The sequence below is a fragment of the Eutrigla gurnardus genome (assembly GCF_963514095.1).
Source record: "Eutrigla gurnardus genome assembly, chromosome: 1".
Lineage (NCBI taxonomy): Eukaryota > Metazoa > Chordata > Actinopteri > Perciformes > Triglidae > Eutrigla > Eutrigla gurnardus.
The window spans coordinates 32145894-32170830 of NC_139915.1; the positions used below are offsets into that span (position 1 = coordinate 32145894).

General features: G+C 43.2%; 1 protein-coding gene across 1 annotated transcript in view; it reads right to left on the reverse strand.

Annotated features, from left to right (window-relative positions):
* Positions 1-24937, reverse strand: part of LOC311015648 (protein kinase C-binding protein NELL1-like) — a 201486-nt gene that overhangs the window by 52703 nt on the left and 123846 nt on the right. Inside the window, exon 13 of the mRNA XM_084013025.1 lies at positions 10292-10417. Within this exon, the coding sequence (XP_083869151.1) occupies positions 10292-10417 (126 nt within the window). The remainder of the gene's footprint in view (positions 1-10291; positions 10418-24937) is intronic.

A 24937-nucleotide genomic window follows, 5' to 3' on the forward strand; every position in this document is an offset into this window, starting at 1 on the left:
GCTTGCACTCTTGGAATTAAAGGTACAAACTAGGACAAAGGGTCCTTTGACTTGTCCCTAGGAGAACAGGACATTTTATAAAAGGTTCCACCTAGAGTGGAGTCTTATAAATACATAAACTTTACCATCTTTAGTGAGATAATAAATCTGGTGAGAAGTAGGTACCTACTTCCATGCAACCAGACTTCTTTTTGTAACAGGAGGAGTCGCCCCCTGATGGTCACTAGAGAGAATGTAAGATTAAGGCACTTCAGCATTGGATTCACTTTTTAGAACCGGAAGTTGCTGCCTGGCTGTAACACAATATTTTCAGTATCATCCACCTTTACTTAAGAAGGATTTTGCATGCAACTATTTAAAAAATAGTACTTGTATAGTGTTGTTAGGTGTGAGTATTGGCAAGAACCTCACGATACGATACGAATCACGATACTTTGGTCACGATACGATTACCTATCACGATACTTTGGTCACGATACGATATATATCACGTTATCACGATATTGTGATATAAATAAAGATGAAAATACAAGTACCTGTATATGTACATCAGATGATATTGATCAGAGGACAAATTGAGTCAAAACTATTTCATTCAAAACAGCCTCTCCATTTTATTAATTCCCATGAAATTCACTGGAATAAATATTAAAAATAAAATGAAAAAGGATAAAGTACATTCACAACGCGTCTAAACATGAATGTTTTTTTTTAAATTGATGTTTGGAGTTGAAAAATCGATATTGTATTGGGCGGCAAAGTATCACGATATATTGCCGTATCAATATTTTTACCCACCCATAAGTGTTGTATTGGTAGTTTTATTTAAGGCAAGGGTCTCGTAGGATCTAGCAGTACTTCTAACACTACTAACAAAGCCTCATTTAGAATTAAGTTACAAAATAGAGTATATATTATTATACATTATAAGTATATCTATTAGAGTACATTTCTGGAGTGGTATACAAACAGAGGAGAAATTAAACGAATAAGCAAGAAAAAGACAGCATGAGTAATTTGGTCAGACACTTGTTGATCTAACTCTTTTCCTGGCAAGCAACCTCTCGTAGTCGTTTCAACATTGTCTGGCATAAGATATCATACCAACAGTTTCATGAGTGAAGTTGATTGATGGCGTTTTGAAGAGAGCGTCTATGCCAGCGTTGTGTACAGCGTCCAAACCAATCCCATTAAGGCAGAGGGCAGTCGTTTAAAAGACTGCATCCTAATAACGGACATCATTTCTAAAGAGACTAGATCTCTCTTCCCGACAGTAAATACTGCAGCAGCAGCAACACGTCATGTTCTTATGCCCTTTTTTTGTTTTATGCCTATTTATACGGGTCTTTTGAATTTCCTATTCTCCCTCATTACGCATATTTTACTCAAATATTGTGATTTTCATGTCAGAGAAACTAAACTGTAGTCTGTGTTGCTCCTGTCATAGACATGATGTCAGCCTACCTCCCTTTCCCCATATTTCATGTCTTCTCTTCTTTTTTTCAGCACAGTAAAGAAAAACGTAACACAGTCCACCTCATGATTCACTTTTACTTTGCATAATACTTCATTTCCAAAAACATGTCGTCACCTCTTCAGCTTTTACTGTCATCTCATTCAATAATGTCAAGCAGAACACTTCAGCAATGTGAAGTTTAATGATCAGTGACAAGCCCATAAAGAAGAGCAGAGCACGGCAGGACTTTTTCATCTAGATTCTCCCTTTTTTTTCTCGTCATTCTCAGGTTCGGCCTCGGCCTTGCTGATCACCTTGATGTGATGTGAACTCAGCAGATCACTCCTGTGTCACATGGGGTGGAATATTGATCGCCTGTCATATAGCGTTTAGCCTGGAGGACATGCATTTCCATACAATTAGTTGGAGGGAAATTTCTGAATTTCCTACAGTAATCCACCAGGAGTTCAAAAAAGGTGGTTTCCTTTTGACCCGCCGGTCAATTCATTCCACCTTATTGCTTCTCAATACTTCTGCATGCGAGCCGTGTGTGCACTCAGAAACAAGAAGGTTTCCTGATTCAGATTCAGGGGTTTGAAGGGCTCCTTGCGTAGGGAAGTGTAGGCTTAGAGACCTTTATGTGTTCTGGTGACTTTTTAAGGCTGCTTCTTTAGCAGCCCTTTTAACATGTTGATGTTCTTCTATTTCCATTCATCACCTACTTAACTCCACCGAGAGATTATGTAGACTGTGTGTGTGTGTGTGTGTGTGTGTGTGTGTGTGTGTGTGTGTGTGTGTGTGTGTGTCCAGCTAATCTCACACACTGTGCAACCCTGCAGGGTATTAGGTTGATGCCTAATATTGTTTTGGACTGACAATATTTGGCTCTTTAGCTGCCAAACGCTGTCGTCTGGAAGCGGCACCAATACACCGAATGATGCCAAAATGCACACTTTCACATCCAGGTTGGTCATGTGATCCACTAATATAAGCATGAATACATAGTACAGTATATACTAGTAGATAAGGGGTCATTTTGACAGTATAGGACTAATGCTGCCATTAATTCAAACAGATTCCACAACAATATAATATCCAACTTGTGTTTTGTGAGGCATTTTTCATTTAAATGTTTTAAATACGCTATTTGACAGAACCCTTTTATACCAGAGGTCTTTACAATGCAACTGCACATCAAATCATACATTTCTACAGGTCATTAGAATAGTAAATAAGCCCATTATGCAATTAGGCAGGGAAGCAAGGCAAGTGCCTGCAGAAGAGAAGTGTTTTATGGATGCATGCTATTATTAACACGCGGCACTCAAGAACAGCCGCTATAAAACACGAGTGGCTCTCACTACGCTGCAAATACTTTCATTTACATCAACACTTAGAGCCGCTTCTTTGGTGGCATTCGCTCGCTTTGCTTTATGGCGCCCTGACCGGAGTCGGCAAGGCGACGCAATTCATTTACAAGCCGATGAAATACACAGCTCAAGGCCAATACAGATGCTTAGGCTGCAATTTGCATTAATGAAAGCATGTTTCATTAATGTGCTCCGTCAGTAAATATCCATCCCGAAAGCGCGTTATTATTCCACGCGTGGCCGTGTGTGTATTCATCCAGGAGAACAGGAAGACGATGCATAAAAGAAGAAGAGCAGCGAGATCTCGAGGACAGACTTCGCTCCGGATGCTTGTACCCGTCTGCACTCCTTACATCAACATCTTTATGTGGAAGCTAAATATAAACAGCAGAGTCGCAGAGCCAATTCCAAGCGGATGGAGGAAGGAGGACGTCTCTCTCTCTCTGCCTCCTTTCCAAACTGTGTTTGATGGGCTTGTTAAAGCGGCTGGTGCTCAGCCAGCCGCCCAGCCTGACCTCCATCTTTGAAGGGTTAATGTATACAGGGAGGGTTGCCAAGGTTTCCAGGCTCGTCACACCTCAGCTCCACATTCATTACATGTATAATTGGAATTGGATTTGATTAAAATTTCATTAAACATATTATGTGTCGGGGGGGTGGGGGAGGGGGGGATGCAGCGTTTCCCAATGCTCAAATCTCTAAGAAAATATGTAACAACTGATGCATGAAATGAATGGCCATACAGTAGAGTGTAGGGACATATTGTCTATGTATGGCAGCTTGATAAGGAAAGTATTGATCAGTGGAAAGCTGATGATCAAAGAGAAATATACATTAGAGGAGAGATCTTCAACAGGGGGTCCGGGACCCCTAGGGGGTCCGCAGAGTTACTGCAGGGGGTCCTCGAAATTATTTGATCCCAAACTTTTTTTCTTCCAAAAAAAATACACCTCAACATAAATATAAACGATATTAAGCAAATATAAATCTCCCTGTTTCATATTATGTTGAGAAACATGAACCTTTCAACAATTTTATTATTTTAATGGCTTAGCATTGTATACATCATTATAAAGTATTGTTATACATGGCACTATAGGCTGCACTACACATTGTTATTGACCCGGTTTAATATATATAGATATAGGGGGTCCCTCCACCGGGTCTCTATAGGCCTTGGGGGTCCTCGGTCTGAAAAACTTTGAAGACCTCTCCATTAGAGGATTAAAGGCTGCTATTTAAAGGATTACCAAACACTTTAATCTGCTCAATTTACATCAAATGCAGGTAAACCACCACCATGAGTGTTTGTCTAGGTAAAGGAAGCAGCTAATAACTAATATTAAGTCATTTATGTGGCTTTTCCAACAAAACAAAAATCTATAATTCATTGGTCGTTTCTATAAGCCCATCATGTTTATCGGCATGGCCGTCACAGGAAGTGTTACTGTAAAGTATTAAAGGCCTACAACACCATACGTCTGCATTCACCTAAATCCATTGGTCTGAGACCATCCTGCCGAAAACAATAAATATGTTGTTCTTACACTAAAGTGTCTCGAGTCCACTGAGAATATAAAAAGCTGCAGCCTGGAAGTCAGCGAGCACTTTACTCTATTAGAGAGTTTCAATGTTTCCACCCGGTGTGCAAAAGCCACGGCGTGTACGAGATGAGGGATTCATTTTAAAATGGCCACGCTAACACTTTATCTCCGGGGCCCCGAGCCGAGAGCTGCTGTCGGAGTTTATTTACAGGACGGAGCCGAGCGGAAAGAAAGGAGGGACCTTAAACCTCTCATTCCAGCAGTTTAATCTTTAACTGCGCCTCCGCCTTATCAGAGCACTGCTTAATGTAGAAAAACGATTCCCTTTAAAAGCCCTGGAGATCATAAGACAAGCGCACAATCGGAGAAGAGCAACCGCTTCTATTGTCCACCAACACAGGAAGTCAGAGATCATAACGACCTTCCACGGGGGAAATCTACTCCTGTGATTCTGCTTGCACTGCACCATAGAGACGGAGGGTCACCGCTGGTTCCTTTAGCCAAGTAGTCAACACAGTAATCCACGTCTTATTCTCAAAAAATACATATTTAGTAGGGGTGAGTATTGGCAAGAACCTCACGTTACGATACGTATCACGATACTTTGGTCACGATACGATACGTATCACGATATTGTAATATAAATAAAGATGAAAACACCATTACCTGTATATGTACATCAGATAATATTGATCAGAGGACAAATTGAGTCAGAACGATTTCATTCAAAACAGCCTCTCCATTTTATTAATTCCCATGAAATTCACTGTAATAAATATTGAAAATAAAAGGAAAAAGGATAAAGTACTGCATTCACAACGCGTCTAAACATGAATCTTTTTTTAATTTTACTTTTATTGATCTTTGGAGTTGAAAAATCGATATTGTATTGGGCGGCAAAGCATCACAATATATTGCCGTATCGATATTTTTACCAACCCCTAATATTTAGAAATGTCCGGATAGCCGGTAAAGCTTCCCCCACATGTAATGTTGACAGTGAGCTGATTTAGGGGCTGCAGCAACATGGATGTGACAGCTCTGTGGCATTTTCAAGGAGAGGGAAATACAGGAAGCTCACACTTCCTGCCATCTCCCCCCCGTTTCCCCGGAGCTGCTCGGCTGCCTCCATAGGGGTGAAATCAAGTGGAACCACAATTACCGCGGCCTTCTTATATTGTTTACAGGGAGCTGTCTGTCATGGAAAAGGACGGCGCTCCTCCGGCAGGCAGGAAGCAATGAGGCCGAGGGTGTCCAATGTAGGAAGGTGGCACACGACTGTGTAAAAAAAAAAACTGCAATAGGCGAGGTTTTGATTCCTCGGAGGAAGGAGATGCTCAGGTTGTAATAGTCGGGGTGAATTTGAAGAGCGTACGCGGCGCCTGCAGGGATGGGAGTTCAGTTTGTGGACGGACGAAGCCAAGAGATGTCTGATGGACACACAAACACACACACACACACAGTTCTTATCCCAGTGCTGCTTGATTGTAAGTATACAGGTCTATCAGTGTACAGTCACCCCCCGCTGAGTAAATACAAACATCTAAAATCATCATGAAATAGAAACATAGAAACACTAAAGTTTACAGCCCTGATTCACGGTGATCACACAGAGAGTGTTTCCGGGGAACAAGCCACAGCACTACATCTATTGTTTGTTGAGTAGTACTTTGAAATCGAAGATTTTAAGCATGGTGACACACACACACACACACACACACACACACACACACACTGCTAATGCATATTGTTTTATTGTATTTTGTATGCTGCACTATCCTCTGCAAGTGTCCCCACTGTGGGTCTAATAAAGGATTATCTTATTTTATGGTGATTTTGAAGGTATTACGCTAAGAAAAGCCTATAATACTGTGAAAACAACTGTATTACCTCATTATTATCAGGTTATTACTCCATTAATGTCACCATATTACTATTCTTTATCAAACTATTGCTTCCATATTGTTACACAACTGTATATTGTTAACATTGTTAAAATGTGTTTTTCTTACATTTTAGTGTAATGTACCCATTGTTCAAACAAAGTCAATGGTTATTACTTTGATAATAACAGTATTAGTTCATTATTACCACTTTATTATCAACTATTACCCCACTATTACCCCACTATTATCCCACTATTACCGCGTTATTACTGACCTAGTGAATGCAATGACGCTGATAAATCCGGCTACAGCCTTCAACCTGCTCCGCCTGCAGGATGTTAGCATTATGCATGTGGAACGTGCCGGCACAGTTTGCTTCACAGACTGCTAGAACAACAAAACGTTTCTTGAACGTGGCCATTTTTCAAAAAGAGTGTTCTGTCATAACAGTGATCCAGATACAAAGCATTAAACGCTGTTCAGAAAAATCCTTTTAAAGCCATTCCATCCCAATCAACTGCAGGCCGTTTGATTTAAAGGGGGGGATTTGATCGGTAGAACTGGATCAGGCGAACTAGATTGTGTAGCTTCAAGCTCCCGTTCAGGGTCACATGACTTACCCTCCACTTTATGAAGCATTCTGTCAAGAAAATCAATAACTGGTCACATTTCAACACCCATCGAACACTAAATATATGATATGGCATATGGATCATCCACGATTAGTGTCATGATATATTTGTTTCCTGCCTGCTTGCAGCTCTACCAACTGTTGATTCCTTCATCATACCTTCTATTATCATCACTAATACCAGCTGACAGAAAGACTGGACTCCCCGAGTTAAACGTCCCCCCATTTAATGGCTCGACAGAACAAGAAACCACAGAAACCACCGATCCGAACAACGAGTGATTTACTTGTCTGTGTGTGTGTCCTGCTTAATGCGGCGACAACAATATAATTACCAGAAACCTTTCCAGACGCAGACACGGTGAAGAATACAGATTTCAGCTTCCAACGCCCCAATTACAGAAGCTAATGTGCGATTGTGTTCGCGATGTGGGCGACGGGGGGGCGGTCGCCTCCCTGCACCCTCCGAGTCTGAAACCCCCTGGAGAAGAAGCCGGCAGGAGAAGCTGGAGCAGGAACCGGGAGAGGGGATTTATCTCTCCCAGCAGATGTAGAACCGGCTCCGAGGTCTCCCAGTCAGCCGCCGGGACAGTTTACAAGCTACAAAATAGATTGATTGTCCATGGATCCCCGTGCCGGTGCGGCTGCCAACTCCCAGCTAATTAAAGAACACTTCTCCGGAGAAACAGCGAGCTGCAGCTAAAGCACATCCTCTTCACCCTCTAAACCACTTTCCCGGGAAAAACAACCGTAAACAGGTGTCACTTGGCTGCATGCAGAGAAACGGCTCGAGCCACAGAGACGCACTCTGCATCATGTTGTTGAAAGTCGGTAAATATGTTGCGCTGACATTCAGCTCTGCAGAAGGTCAAGAGCTGTGGAGGGAGTGGGATGTTTCAAATCTGAATATTTAGACAAAAACATTCAAAAAGCTGAATGGCTGCAATCACCTGTTGATGCTGATTCTCCTAACCTTTAAAACGACGGAGGCTGAGTTATGCACCGATCCCCTCACGGCCGTTAATCCCACGTTTCTACTGTTACGCCTGCTATTACTGTTACTTCTGTTATTACTGCTCTCGTTAACTGGATCATTTCCATCACATGGATTATGTTGTTATCATTAGCATTTGATTCTGTACACATGGCATCTATCCCCCCCAGTTTCTGCCATTTTTCCACCATAAAGGTTTTTTTTGTGTTTTTTTTTTCCTGATCCCATGTGAAGGTCCTGGGACAGAGGATGGCATACGTTCTACAGATTGTAAAGCCTCTGCAGCAAATTTGAGATTTCGGCTGAATAACTAAAAGTGAATGGAACTGAACGTGGTCTGGAGTTGACGGAAGCTACCATTTTTCAACACGTGTAGGGGTAAATCTGACAAAGAGAGGAGGCGATGTGCAGAGCAAAAAGTCCATGTCGGCAACATTTCTTTGATCATATTCACTGAAGCCGACACTATGCTCCAACAACATAAATAATCCGGTTTTAGAAAAAAAAAGCGCACCTCTACATACTCTTAGAGCCTGTTTTTTTGCAAAAAACCAACAGCGTGCACACAGTGTTCATGCACACACAGAGCCCCTCCCCCCTCGGGTCGTACTTCTATCACAGGGGGGAGGCGGAGGGAAGTAGCAACAAGCTTCCAATTCCTCGTTAATAACCAAAACGAGGAGGTCCAAAACAACCAAGGAAAAGAAAACATAGGTCGAAGAGAAGGAAAAAAAGATGGTGATGGTGCCCGTGATAAAACCAGAGTCAACATCGGACCCGCGTTTCAAAGGTGGCGTGATCTAAGGGATTTCAAGGGCACAAAGTCGAGGGGGAGGAGCTTGGTGGTCATGGGGGAGGAGCCTGAGAGTTGGAAACATTCAAAATCTGACCTCGATCCGCCGGACTTGCCGACTGGGACTTTAACATTTACATTTAGGGCATTGAGCAGAGGCTTTTATCCAAAGCGAATTACAAATTTGTTGGAAGAGTTTGCAAAAGATTATCACTGTTAGTACAGTAAGGATTTACTGGATAGTAAGAAGGCCGTTAAACAGCACTGGGATCTGCCTGGTGGTGCTTCTCTTCTTGGATGAGATGTAGTGTGATCACAGTGTAAGCATCGCTCACGTCTGCGAGGGTGCCGGAGATGAAATGTGCTATGAGGCAGAACTTGCTTTAAGTGATTTTATGGATATTAACTGACCCTATAACTCATCTCCAAAGTATTTTTGGGAACAGTCTTTTAATAGTATTGATATTGGCAGCGTAGACGCAGGATTTCAACACAACTTGCCTCGGGATGAATAAAGTCTCATCTCATCTCACATGCGCCGGCTCTGCAGCTTTACAATACATATTATTAGAATGCGCAGTCGAACGCTTCCTTTTCCTCGAGCTGCTGAACACAATGTTTATTCACATCCAACGCTCAACAGAGGATTCCTGTACTATAGTTCCCCCTGCAGCCTATAGCTCACTAACCGCTAGGAAACCATCCAGCGGGCTGCAGAGCCTGACCACACATATCAAACTAAACAGCCCTTCTTTCAGTCCAGCAGATACTTTTTTATAATATTATGCAGAAATAAGAAGCAGAACACTTCTTTCCTCCAGTCAGAGATGTGCACTCGGCGATGTCGGAACCAGGGTGAAAACAAAACTCTGCAAAGATCCAGGACCCCACGGGCAACAGCTGATTATGCATAGTAAGTAAGATATTATATAACATCCGATGTTTTTTCTGCATCAGCGTTTCAAGTCAAATGTCTGCCATGTACAGGGTCGCTCATAAAGATGGAATCAGTTATAGCCTCAAACAAATGTGATGCATGAATTCATTCCACCTGGGTCACATGATGTCATCATTGCACCTGGTCAACAGTGATGACTGATGCATTTAAATAGGAATAAACAGAGGATTGTGTCTGAAAACCAAATATTCAGACAGTGTAGATACCTTCCTTTGCCTCCTTATGTAGAAGTTGGAAGCTGGCATGTCACTCATTGGTTACTTATTGGTTTGGACAATCTTGTGTCCCAGAAATGATTGTGAAAAATTGCATTATTGTCATTTGAAGACCAGTTTATGCCACTAATATGATAATAAAATGGCATAATAATGCAATTACACCCTCAAGATATTAGAATTAAAAATGAAAAAATAAATAACATTAATAAGATAAAATCGCACAACCAAAACTAGAAATAAAAATGGCTGCAAAATAAATATAACCCAAGTCTTAATATTTATCTTTAATGCAAGTAAACACGGAAAAAAATCGAGGTCAGCAAAAATGAAAAAAAGATTGACCTATATATACAGAAATAAACATGATAGGTCGATGACGTAATGATCGTGTGTGTGTGTGTGTGTGTGTGTGTGTGTGTGTGTGTGTGTGTGTGTACCTACCGGTGCAGGAGTACTCGTCCACCCGGATGAAGCCGGCCAGACAGTCGCAGCGGTGGCTGCCGGGCAGGTTGACACACGCCGTGTTGGCCTGGCAGTAATGCATCTGGGTCGCACACTCGTCAATATCTGAGGACGAACAGAGCAGGAAGAGGGCATTAATAAACTCCCCGACCGTTTCCCCAAAGGACACACGGGAGAGATCCAGCAGGAGGACGCTCGCTGAACTGATAACAAACATGTTGGTCACTCATTAAATCCATCACACACAGAAACAGCCTTTTAATCAAAGGAGAGTTTGTTGTTCTTCTACTTCGGTGTGTTGTTTTGTTAGAGCGATATGAAAGAGTTATTAATGTGGATCCTTTGGTAGCTGAATGGTTAAAGCGCTGGCTTGATTCTAGCCGGCGGGCCTTTAGTGCATGTCATGCCCCCCCCCTCTCTCGCTTCTCTATCAGCTATCCAATAAAAGATGAAAATGCCTAAATAAATCATCTTTAAAGCAAAAAAAACAACAGAGTACCAGGCAACAGATTAAACGATAGAGAGAGAGAGGGAGTAAAAAGGAGAGACTTTAAAGAGACTGGCAGAGAGGGTCAAGTTGCAGTTTACATCCATTTCTGTCCAAATGTCATCACTGACACACACGGCGGCCTCTGATCACCAACATCTACTCCGTTCAGCCTCGAGTGCAAGTGGAAAGAAGGAAGTTCACTCAAGGATTCCCGGAGATACCAGCGTTCCTGAGGATGTGACTGACGGACGGTCGTTGTGATATTTACGTTTGACCTTTCACCACCAGACGCTGGCATATTCATCAATTCATCAATGGACGATTTGAAGAAATGTACTCAAGGTGTTCCTGAGATATGGTATTCAGTATTACGGGACTGATGTGAGATCATAGTGGCCTTGACCTTTAACCACCAACATCTAACCAACTCATCCGTGAATGCAGAATGCGAAATTTGAAGAAATGCTCCCAAAGTGAGAATGGACGTGAGGTCACGGCGACCTCGACTTCAGGTCTTCCAAACGCTAATCAGTTCATCTTCGAGGCCTGGCCTTCGTATTTGATGAGATTCTCCTCCAGGCGCTCCCTGAGACGGACAAACCTGGAGACGGGATGCCTCCCGGTCACGGTCGCCACGGCAGCAAGAAAATGAGGAAAAAGCTGATGCGATAAGGACGTATAGAAACCGAGGAGCACAAAGGAGAGCGGCATCTTTTTCTCCTGACGTCCCATCATGTCCAGCTAATATGATAAATTAGAGCCTCGCTCTTCATACACGTACTCTCTCTCTCTCTCTCTCTCTCTCTAATGTAGCTTGAAAGACATTGTATGAGCACCGAAACACCGAGCTCAGGGAGGCATTAGCCGAACTGGATGACTGCTGATGAAATGGGATCGGAAACACACAAGGGAGGTGTTATGTAGAAGGGGTGTGTGTGTGTGTGGGTGTGTGTGTGTGTGTGTGTGTGAGCAGCAGAGAACCAGTTTTCCTGAGGCTAACAGACCTTTCCACCACTTAAGGGACTCTGCATGTTACACTTAAGGGAAGGAGAGAGAGAGGATAGGATTTCCATATCCTCTCCTTGGATAAATACATTCCAGCTTTGAGCTTCCCACCACTCCCCGTACAACAGAATGAATTTGTATGAAGTATGTAATTGACTTACATGCAACATCCAGAGGTTTTTTTTTCTTTTCTTTTTTCTCCCCTCTGCACATTTCATCCTTGGAGGGTGTACAGTAGGGGCGTTGAATTGCACAATCAAAAGAGAGACGGATCGCTGTATTCGGGCGTACAAAGCCTCTCCGGCCGTCAGCATGAAAAGCATTGATCTGCTACATCAAAACCACCGCCAACTTACTCCAGTGCTTTGAGGCTACACAAAAAAAAAACACCCAGTACCTGAATCCAATTTCCATCGCGTTCTGGAGCGCCGCTCTGCCCAGAAAAGCTGCTCATTTGATTACCCTTTATTGGGCAAAGGCGCCCAAGCGCTGTTGGAGCCTGATGGCGGCCGGCCTGTGATGTCACAGACTCGCGGCCTCAATTATTCAGAAATCAAGAGCTCGCTGCTTTTGTCAGCCTCCACTTTAAAGTGGAGGAGAAGAGTCTGCTGTCAGGCCTGATGCATGATGAGGCTTTCTGATCCCCGTCGCTCTGAGGTCCTGTATGTGTGTGTGTGTGTGTGTGTGTGTATGTGTGTGTGTGTGTGTGTGTGTGTGTGTGTGTGTGTGTGCATGTGTGTGTGTGTGAGTGTGTGTGAGTGTGTGTGTGTGTATGTGTGTGTGTGCATGTGTGTGTGTGTGTGTGTGTGCGTGTGAGTGTGTGTGTGTGAGTGTGTGTGTGTATGTGTGTGTGTGTGCGTGTGAGTGTGTGTGTGTGCGTCTGTGCATGTGTGTGTGTGTGTGTGTGTGTGTGTGTTTGCCCTCTGCAGCCTCCTCGGGGAGTGTCGTAGCAGGTGAGGTCTGGTGACAGAACTGGATCTGTCATTTCACACGGGGGGGGGGGATTCATTTTCCTGGATTTGCCAGTGTGCATCTCTCTGTCTTCCCCTCCCTGTCTCCCTGCCTCCCTGTCTCCCTGTCTCCCTCCCCTCCACCCCAGACCTCCTCCTCCTCCTCCCACCTCCTCCTCCCTCTGAGCTCAGTTTCTTCATCTCTCTGCTGCTTTATTCATGCTGTGATGTAGGTCAGGGATGGGGAGTGGGACAGCTAAAAATAAGGCAGGATAGGACTCTCTGGGTGCATGCACGTGTGTGTGTGTGTGTGTGTGTGTGTGTGTGTGTGTGTGTGTTGGAGCTAGCTCTTGTGTGTATTTGTGTGTTTGGGAGAGAGACAGAAAGAAAGACTGTGTGTGTCTGGATGTTGAGTGTTTGGATGCTGTGAGGCAGAAAGCGAGAAGACTCTTCATACTCTTTTGTGTGTGTGTGTGTGTGTGTGTGTGTGTGGGGGGGGGGGGGGGTGTGTACGTGGGAGTGCATGTGTGCACACTAGTGCACATCCCTTACTATACAGAGGTTAATTGAAACAGCTTTCCATCCAATAGTAACATTGTGTCCCACTGACTGAAACTCCCTTTTTTCTTTGATCAACCCAGATTGTGTGTGTGTTTGTGTGTGTGTGTGTGTGTGTGTGTGTGTCTGTGTGTGTGTCTGTGTGAGTCCAGTGTGTGTGTGTCTCTCTGAGCAGCTCATTTGTTGCTGCGTTTGAAGCCATAAGCTATAAGAAGCATCAGCAGCCTCCGACTGTTGGAGAGATGGAAACCAACTCGGAGCTAAATACCTCTCTAGACTTCACACGTATTCAAATTCACTTCTCTCTCCTCCGACGCTGAAACCGCGGCGCTTTGTGAAGACAAACAGACGAGTGTGTGTGTGTCTTCCTAAAGGTTATCCACTCAACAACTTAAAGCTGTTGACCAATTTTCTTTCCAGTTTCCAGGCTCTCTCTCACTCAGCTGCTGCTTTCAAAGACTCGTGGAGAAAAAGAAACTTGTGAAGAGAGTTCTGTGGAATTTGGTTGGAAGTTTAGGCTACGGAACACTCGTTTTGATTTAGGTTGTGATGCTAATGTAAGATATTCACCCTTAAACACAAAGCTAGGCTAATAAGGAAATAAATGTCAGAATTTCAAACAGAGCACTAAACAAGAAAGCTGCCATCTGTATGAAAACATCAGATCTGAAATCACCCTCCAAACCTTCAACCAGTATTGTTCATTAGCAATGAACCAATTCTGAAGGAGACGAATGCTAGCCAATCAGAGCAACGGAGCTCCAAACACAGGACTTTTACTCAGGATACCGGTGTGCATGTCCCGTTCGTACTTTATGTCACGTGACATTATGTTCCAGTGTTATTACAGTGAGCCCGTGGGCCAGATATGGAAGAGATCATGTTTTTGCAGATGCCTCAGTACTAAAACACAGCTGCCAAAACTCTGGAGGCTCCTCCCCGACTCAGCAGTGAAGACACGACACACAACCATTTCATAATTCATGTGTACGACTTCAGAGAGAAGTGACTCCTGCTAAAGAATTCATTTATTATTTTAGAAGGAGGCTTGACCAGAGCTGCTTCAATCCAAATCACACCTCCTGATACACACCTCATCACACACAAATCAGCATTCCCCTCCTCTCTGACCTCTCTATCTCTATTTTCATGTACAAAGAAGTTAATCTCACACAGCAATTACACACCGTGATAATTGAGGATTGCATCGCTATCAGTATAGACACACACACACACACACACACACACACACACACACACACACACGTCATGCTGAAAGAGAGATGGGGTGTTTCATTTATTTTCCTCAAATGCATTCGATGAAAACAGCTAATCAGCGTTTTGTTTCATTTGACTTCAATGAAACAGAATAAACAACCCAAAATGTGTGAGTGAGAAAAATAAAATTTCCAATTATTACACAAATAATGACGTTGATGTGCGAGTAAACACAAAATGTATGAAATGACGGCATTAAACTGCAAAGCAACAGTTGACTCAATGATGGAGAAGTTTTGACGACAAACAATACGACGTTGGGCCTTTACTGGTTATGGAATTGGGTTTTTCTTTTCAGTAACAAATAGTGGGAGCCAAATTCCCTCATAACATCACAGTTACCATGGAAACGGTCGTATGACCTGGAGGTATATGATGGTATATGATGCTATATGATGGTATTAAGAAGGTATATGATGTATATGATGGTATATGAAGGTATATGACGGTATTTGAAGGTATATGATGGTATCTGATGGTATATGACGGTATTAAGAAGGTATATGATGGTATATGATGGTATATGATGGTATATGATGGTATTAAGAAGGTATATGACAGTATTAAGAAGGTATATGATGGTATATGATGTAATATGACGGTATATGAAGGTATATGATGGTATATGATGTAATATGACGGTATATGAAGGTATATGATGGTATATGACAGTATTAAGAAGGTATATGATGGTATTAAGAAGGTATATGATGGTATATGATGGTATTAAGAAGGTATATGATGGTATTAAGAAGGTATATGATGGTATATGATGGTATTAAGAAGGTATATGATGGTATTAAGAAGGTAGATGATGGTATATGACAGTATTAAGAAGGTATATGACGGTATTAAGAAGGTATATGATGGTATATGAAGGTATATGATGGTATATGACTCAATAGCGGAAACGCATCATAGACTATAAGAATATCAAGTATCATTATCTCCCATTAAAAACATAAATAAAATAAAATCCCAATTCTCCTCTGTTGTGTTGCAGGAAAGTGATTAGCCAATCACGAGGCGTCTTAAAACCAAACCAAATGTCGACACATGGCGTTGAATAGCTGTCTGTCAGCTGCAGCCCCGGGTTAAGGAGGAGACTGATGTTTCCGTGATGAGACGTCCGTCTTCATGAAGATCAAAACAAACACTTCGGTTCGGTTGCATTTTGTCAGCTAATCTCCCATTCATCCCAGTATCTCCGTCCCCACAGGGATCCTGTCTCTCTGCTGCAAATACAGCAAACCCAACGATGCTATCAAGGCTCCGATGCTATTACAATGCATGTGTGGTATATATATCACCGTCAAGCTCAATTTCAGGATGGAGTTGCTCGCCTCACAGTTCTGCATTAGGGGATATATTAGTTGAGAAAGTTTTCTTTTTTCCGGTGATTGACGGGCAACAGAGCGAAACATAATGGCGTCCCGATGTGAAAACTCTCACTCAGCACGGTGAAATGCGGATAAAAATGCGTGTTTCCTCTCATCCCCCGTGTGATGGGACTTTTATCTTAGCGTGGACGATGTTTTTCATTCCGCCTTAAAAATCAAGCGGCTGGAAAAAGGAGGGAATTAATCCCACCCAGCAATTACAGTGCACACTGTGATAATTGAGTCTTATACACAGCGTTGCTTTCAACAATTTGGACTCGTGGAAGGAAAAGTCACATCTCCCACTACGCTGTGTGCTTTTTTCCCTGCGGCAGTGGGAACTTAAGACTGCCGACACAGACTTGACAAGAACAGTAGTATTATCCTTTCATACGGACTGAGCCACGGAGAAGAAGGATTTTCATGACGGGGGTTTTTCCATTTCCACAACGAGGCCTCAAGCGGCTGAACTCGCCGACTTATCTTTGCATGCTGTACACAGATCAACACCACAAAAAAAAACAATAGACATGCAGCACGGGTCGCTGCGTGTCGCCGTCTCGGAGCCGTGGAAGGAAAAACAACAAAAAAGAACTACTGATGCATTTAATTAGCCTTTAGTGGCGCAGCCCTAATCGGCCCGCCCTCGTCCTTCCAGGAGTCGCATAAAGAGCAGGGGATGGGGGGGGGTCGTCTGTCGGAGCGCTGATGGTGGGAAGCAGGACTGAATGATGACGCGGTTCCTGTATCAGGAGAAGGAACCCGGTGTGAGCAAGGCGGTTTAATCTACCTGTCACTCGGCGACGCCAACGAGGAGCTGCCATTCACGAGCTGCAACCTGACAGACTTTCAGGCAGACGCTCTGACGACTGAAACGGTGAGTCCTTCTGTCTGACAGAGCGGAACAGTTTACCTAGATGACAGGTGTGTGGGTGTGTGTGTGTGTGTGTGTGGTTCCTTTACCCAAAAGCTTAGAAAAGTACTCCTGGGTACGCCACTAACTGAAATAAATCTATAAATCAGGCAGAGGAAGGCGGTGCGGCGTCCTCCTTCCTCGCGGTTTAACGGATTAGTGCGCGGGGAGGTCGGCATTGTTGCGGGTGAAATCCTAAAGGCAAACTTAATTTGCTTTCGTCGAAGCAGAAAGATGTATATCACAGAAGGGAGGCGGAATCCACCGCTGCAGTCCTCGCTTGTTTTTAGGGAGGAATATAATCCGCGTGGAGAATGAGTCAGCACAGCCATCAAACACGGCTCGCCCAGACGCCGGTACAAGGACACGTGGAGCACAAACTTTGTTCTGTTGCAACGTGTCCGAGGTTTACCTTCCTCCATCATAAGTGACATCAAAACATTGCATTGTTCTGAATACTTTGAATGCTTTGAATGGTTAGAAACCCCTCATTTCCCAGAGTCGGAGATCTCCGTGTTTCCATTCTGAAAAAGAGCCTCCGATGACGCAAATATCCTCATGTTGCGTCATCGGAGGCTCTTTGGTTGGAGGCAATCTTGCTTGGAAGCTTGCGCCTGCGGAGCTGTGCATTGTGGGAGTTGTTGTCTTCCATCCACATGCGCCAAAAAGTCACCGTCTGCCTTTTGTTGGTCAAAAAGGCACCAAATTTGAAATGTATTTTACATTTAGACTATATATGACCTTTAAGTAGAGTAACAGTAAAAGTCATCATTCTTTTGTCACCTCTGCCGTAACTAAGCAACCAAAACCTGCGTGCTGTGACGACGACGACGAAGTTGCTGTGATTTTTTGCATTTAGCGATGGAGTTTGCCACGACATGAACCCAACACAACAGCTCTGCTGCGTGTGGAACAGACCGTAAAGCTTCAGCTCGCCTTGCACTGATAATATGATTGACTTCTCTCCATATATTTACAGCAGACTGATATTTACAGAAGAACCAAAACATATCTGCCAGCTGGGATTGATTGTTCGAAGCAAACCAGTGGAAAAGCTGCCAGTAGAACCCAGCTGGGTATTCGTGGTTCATTAGTACTTTTTGCAAAACACAACGTCCCTCCTGGACTCCAGGAAGCTGCTTCCATGGACCGAAAACTTTAACCCAAACCTGATCCATTCAGGCCCTAGAAGCTCAAAAACCTCTTCGGCTTGAACCTGACACACGGAGCTTTAATATGAAAACTTTCCCTTTCTCTCTTGGAAACAACAACAACAACAACCCTCCAACCTAACAAAACCGCTTCTTTTATAACGCTTTCCCCACCGACTCACATTGTTTTCTGAGATTGTTTGCTCGGAAAGAACAAAGGAGCAACACTGTTGTTTTTCTCGAGCATAGGCGCCAGATTTTATAAATCCCGCTGGACACCTGGAACCTATGAATCTAAATATAATATCAACCGTGCAAAAAACATCAACCAAATCACAAAATATGATGTTCATGTTCGTTATTGGTCTCATCTCCCAGCTGAACAAAGTCAAACAGATTTAAGAGCACAAGGCGTGATCTCACATTGCTACATCTGAAGCCGTTAAACAAGGCGCAACATAATGCAAATGACCATTAAGCAGATTTGAGGCAGGCGATGATGCAGCTCTCATTACGGGCTCACTCACCCCTTCGCAAACGCCGGCGCCCTTGTTTAATATGCATGCACCGGAGCCGACAGAGGACGGTTAAGAAGGCATCCACTGAGGGGTCAGAAACCTGCAGAACATTGCACACATTTTAACACACCGTTAAATCCCAATGAATTGACGCTGAGCCCGATCCCGTACACGGCTTCATTAGACAGTACCATCCCGAAGAAAAACTCTCCTTTAATTGTACGATGTCGGTCACATCGTGTTTCCACCAGATCAGTTTTGTGCTTTTTTTTCATACCTCACTATTCAATGAGCTGAATCAGTCTCACCAACACACACTCGCCCTTGAGTGCCCCTCCACCCAGGACGCTGGGCAGGACACAGCAGATGGTTGGGTTTAGCTCTCATTGTGTCTGCAGGTTGCTGCAATGCACACACACACACACACACACACACACACACACACACACACACACGTTTGTCAGGAAGGTCACCTTATGCAAGTTCAGATGAGAACGTGTTTCAGATTATTGGCCATATTCAACCATTAGGAAACGGTTGCTAGGTAACGAGAACACCTTGTCACTCACAGAGGAGGAAAGCAACAGGAAGCGAGGTGAAGGGTGTGTTTGTTACGCTGACAAATTAACATCCTTCATCTTTCTGACTCCAAACGGAAACAGAAGAAGAAAGAAACACGGACGTGAACGGAGAGAGACGGGAAATCAGAGCAACAGAGTTCCACTTGTTGTGAGTCGGTCGACGGCAGTCATCAGGTGACACGAGAGCCAATATTGGGGTATAAATATTTGACGACGCAGTGTGGGAACGCTTAATTAGCTTCCTTATTATTCCCACCAGGGGCAGCTGCTACCTAGCAGACGCTGACAAAGTACCTGCATGCCAGCGCAGGTAGAAGTGCTGTTTATTTTCATAGTTATTTCAAGTTTTTAATTCATTCTTTTTGAGATTATGCAAGTGGCAAAAGCCAGAATTTGTTTTTTTGTTTGTTTTTTTAATGAAAAGGAAATTGAACTTCATGGATTATTAGTTTGGAATCCTGAGTTATTCGTGTAGCAATGCTTTGATATTATTTATGATTTTGTCTTTTTCTTTATACTGAGATCGATTTCTATGATTTGAAGTTGGGGATAATTAAAGTTGATTCTATTTCACTCATTTGAAACTCAGATCTGCAGTTTGATGTTTGAGCTCGATAGAGAAAGATTTATTTCAAACAGACTGCATGTTTTCCCTTTTCCTGCACTATATTTCATCAACCTGTTTCCACAAGCAGCAGACTCTGAAACACACATTCCACTCTAATCTGCCCGGCACCAAACCTGGTGAACATGAAGTGGAGCATTTACTGTATATGCTGAATAGATATTGTTTCCCAGGAGTTGACCAGAGTGTAAAGAAAGTATCGGCCAAAAGCACAACTTCACCTGAATGCTAATGTTGCTACATAATATGTCTCCGTGTTTACAGCTCGTTTCACCGCCACCAAAAGGTATGAGCTTGAAAAGGTTTTTTGGAAATGATATATATATTAGGCGTGAGCATTGGCAAGAACCTCACGATACGATACAAATCACAATACTTTGGTCACGATACGATACGTATCACGATATCACCATATTGCGATATGAATTAAGATGAAAACACAAGTCCCTGTAGTACATCAGACGATATTGATCAGAGGACAAATTGAGTCAAAACTATTTCATTGGGCGGCAAAGTATCGCAATTTTTACCCACCTCTAATATATATATATATATATATATATAAATACACATCAACAAAGCCGCTAAAAAGTAAGAATCATGGGGGGAAAAAACTGTTTTAATTTAGCTCCAAATGTGCGTAAAGCTACAATTCCATTCAGGGTATTTTTTTTCCTTCACGTTTTCCTTCTATTTGGAATTGAGTTTTTAAAATATTTTTACATTCCCTGCTGTTACCGTGCCCCCTTTTTCCTGAAAGGTAGATGTGTCAGCATGGGGCCCAGCGGGAGGAAGCACACAGTGACAGTGGAGTAGCTGAGGAGGAGAAGCTTTCAAACACACACACACACACACACACACACACACAGTGGTGGGAGGTTAGCAGCAGATGGTCTGCAATGGTTCTCATTGTCTCTGGATTGCGGCTCCAGGGGAAGGAGGCATGCCCCCGCTCGACCCCGGGGCCCGCAGACGCTCGCCGCCGCCGCCGCGTCCCCGTGTCAGTGTCATAGTCAACCCCTCCGCCGTAATTAAGGCCGGCCCCTCTGGTTCGCTCTGACAGCAGAGAGCAGCTGGAGGACAGAGGAGGAGGAGGAGAGGTCAAACCCTCCAGACGAGCGGCAGCTGAGAGACTCTCATGTTCCATCATGTGCACAAACGAACGCTGGTGCGAGTCCACCCGCCGGGTCAGCCCGACACACGGTCGTGTTGCTAGACTGGTGGGAGACGTCAACATGTTGCTCTGTGAAGCTGCGTTCATGTATAATGCATGCTACTGGGAAACAAAAGTGTTAAATTGCTTGTGTTCCACTCTGTAATGGATCCACGACGAATGATTGGTTTATTATAGCCTCTGTGTGTTTTCCAGGGCGTACCAGTTTGTTGTGCCTTCTATACTCGTCGTGTTGTGGTTTATGTTTTATTAGCTGCTTTTACTTTAAACATCCAGGACTTCGTCGGCCTGCAAGTCTAACAAATCAGGTCTGACTGGGTAGCAGGTTGAGATGCTGATGGATGGGACGGTCCCTCTAAAGGTGGAATCAAAAAGGTCATGCAGGGTAAAAGAGGTGAGATCATATCTGCCCAGATAATATGTGCTCATGTTCAAAGAAACGTTCGTCCCAATTTAGTCCAAAATCTTTATCTCAATACTAAATCTGAAATATATATTAATATTTTGAAATAAAAATGTCATGACCAGTTCTGCTTCCTTCTAGCAGTTTTTAAGGAAAAATGTGTCGCTTTATGTTGATATGTTAATGATGACGCTCCTCATCATAAATCCTTACATTGCAATCGTTAATTAGAGAAATATAAACGTTATCGTGCTTTCTATCCAGAACAAAGGCAGATCATCAGATTACATATGTTTTTACACGTTTTCTTTATCACGCCTGCAACACGTGACATAAAATGCAGACTTTACTTTGAAAATCTAAAAAGTTGCAAGGATCCGAACAAACCGACAAATAAGACCACCTCCTGTCTTCTTTCCATCGTCTTCAAATACGTTCACTTCTGGTCTCGTCTGCTTTTAAGACAAGACTTTGACAACTAACTTTGATGAGACGTCGGCCACATCTGTTTCTGACAACGTCCACGCTCGTCGTATGCTCCGCCAGCTGCGAGACAGCCCACTTCCAAAAAACCACGGAGCGAAAGATGCATCATGATGAGTCGCAGGAAGCCGGAGCATCCGAGTCCGCCGGTGACCCGCGTAGAAAGAACAACACGACGCATCAAAGTCAGAACGGCTCATCGTGTTGGACGCGGTACGTTTGATGCTGATTGATTTAAGCCCTCTGTCCTATCTCACGTGATGCGTTGCCTACGACTGTCATTCCTTCTGCTTTCCATACATGTTAATGTGGAATCTCTAGTTTCAACACGTTTAGCGTGGTGGGGTTCTGGAGCCGACGGCAAACACACTGCATTCAATTAAACGGAGATACATCAAGGTGCAAAATGATATGACGGGATAGATTTTTATTTTAATTAAAAAACACTCTGGAGGTGTTCCTTGATAAATATATTCCGTTTTGAAAAGTGCCCTTGTTGCATCAATTATGTCAAATTAAAAAGAGGTCAGCCCCGTCTCCTAAAATCACCATATATGTTTTACCTAATGCATGTGGGAGGAAACATGATTACTACCCCCCGACCTTGGACTATGATTAGCAGCATCGTCAAACACAAACATAATCCCTGAGGAAATATAGGTTTCCTTTGGAGCATGATTGGTCAGGTGGTTTGTTGTAAATTGAACAGACCCGCGGATCAAAATCACAATATTACACATCAATCAAAATTGCCAAAAAATGACGGAGAATATCAACATTAATGCATATGATTCAATTATCGATATGAATGAATCCATCAGGAGATCGTACCTGGAGGAGGCAGAAAGAATCGCATCGTGAAAGCAAACCAATCCTAAAGCAGATTGTGTCATTATTACATCATCCAATCAGCATCTACTTCAAAATAAAGTGTTAAAGCTAAATAACTCGTCTCTTGCCTCTTTAATGAAATATCTTTTGTAACTAAAACAAAAAACTTTTAGCACCTTTTTTTTACAAAAACAATCAAGTCTGTGTCTTCTCCGTGCTGCACTTTGATTGGCTGTTAAACTACAGGAAACCATAATGCCCCCGCCAAAATAAAACACCAAAGTACAGTTTGAGCGACACATACAAATGAAACTTGATAAAAGCTGTTGTAGTCGTGTCTTTCTCATATGATTTGGATGTGTTTCCGTACAGATTGTAAAGCTCTCAGAGGCACATTTGTGATTTGGTTCTATAGAAATACAATTGAATTGAAAATTGAACCTAAAGCGAGTCTAACCTCAACCATAACAGCAGCAATTCGCCTGTAGCGTCTCTAGATAGAACATATTTTCTGGTCACTAGATGTAAATGTATTTTTCATACACATCGTCTTCTGAAAAAATATCCACTTAAATGTTAAACTTAATCTGTAGTCTTCCACACACTTTTGATTGCTCTGCAGCTCCTCATTCTCTGAATTCACTGAAGTGAAAACACTTTTTTCTTTTTGAATCATCACTCACTTGTGATCCATCACCAAGTCGCTGCCTTGTCTTTGCTTCCCCGAGGAGAGCTGCAGAGTAACAACGTCACATCCTGAGGCTCGTTTCACACGCATTAACTCTGGAGAGAAGCCAGCCGTCGACTCTCTGAAAGGATTTTCATTAACTGTCACGTTACGCTTTCCTGTACTCCGTCGGCTGTTAAAAGTTTGAAATTCCATTTGACGTGCTGCTCTTTGAAAATGTAATTTGATTCATAAGGTTTGATTTCAGAAATGTGTTCTTCATTCAAACCCGTTCACGACTCTTTATGCTCATGCAAATTGCTCCACGTTTTCCCCTATTGTGGTTATTCCACTCATCAATACAGCTTATTATGTTGTCACCGGTTCATTTCAGCCTTTTGTGTGTGTGTGTGTGTGTGTGTGTGTGTGGAAGAGTTTTCACATTTCCCTCTGAATGAGTGATGATAGAGGGACGGGGGGTGAAGGAGCCTTTCCTATATTTGTTTTGCATGCTGTAGCAGTTTTCTGACAAATGTTGTATACATTAAGTTTTGCTTGGGGACAAATTAAAGAAACTGGCCAGAACGCTCAACTCTCCAAAGACAGAAAAAAAAGGCGAAGGAGGATTTTTTTTTCGTTAATTTCCAGTGGCGTTGCACGATCATTTGTGCGGCGGCCCGTCTCCAAATCCACAGTCTTACTGCTGACGTGGGGCCCAGAGAACCGGCCACAGCACTTTCTTCTATCCAAGGCTCCCGAAATAGCTCCAATCTTAACACATTTGGCGGAACATGCAACTCTTCAAGGAAGTTATTCATTGTAATTTGACACATTTATCATTCTCCACTGCCAGCATCGTACATACAATTAAAGTGAGAGGATCATTACACTGCCTCCTGTGCCTTCAAAGGTACAAAAACATATTTGAATGAAGTCAACTTGCAGTGCGATGTGATCGATCACAGTAAGAAAAAGACATGTTCAGAGATTATTATTTTCTTTTCGAGGAGTCCTGGTGTTTAATCTAATTCTGCCAGGTTCCAGTTCAACTGTTCCAAACTTCACCCCCAAATAAGCCGACCTTCACAATGGGCTTTAAATGGAGTCTGGCATTGAGAGGAGAGGGGGAGTTATCACAGCTACAGATCTACTGCAGGATGGTGGGGAAGAACATTGTGTGCATCTCTGAAGAATCATGCAGAAACCCTGTCAGGTCACGTTTGCTGCTAATATATAGAAACTTTGAACAAATTGTGAAAGTCCGGATTTGAATGCATAAAGGATGGAACACAGGGAGACATGTAGAGACAGACAGGTAACCAGTCTATCTGACATGTAGAGACAGACAGGTAACATTTAGGTAACCAGTCTATCTGACATGTAGAGACAGACAGGTGACCAGTCTATCACAGGGAGACATGTAGAGACAGACAGGTAACCAGTCTATCACAGGGAGACATGTAGAGACAGACAGGTAACCAGTCTATCACAGGGAGACATGTAGAGACAGACAGGTAACCAGTCTATCACAGGGAGACATGTAGAGACAGACAGGTAACCAGTCTATCACAGGGAGACATGTAGAGACAGACAGGTAACCAGTCTATCACAGGGAGACA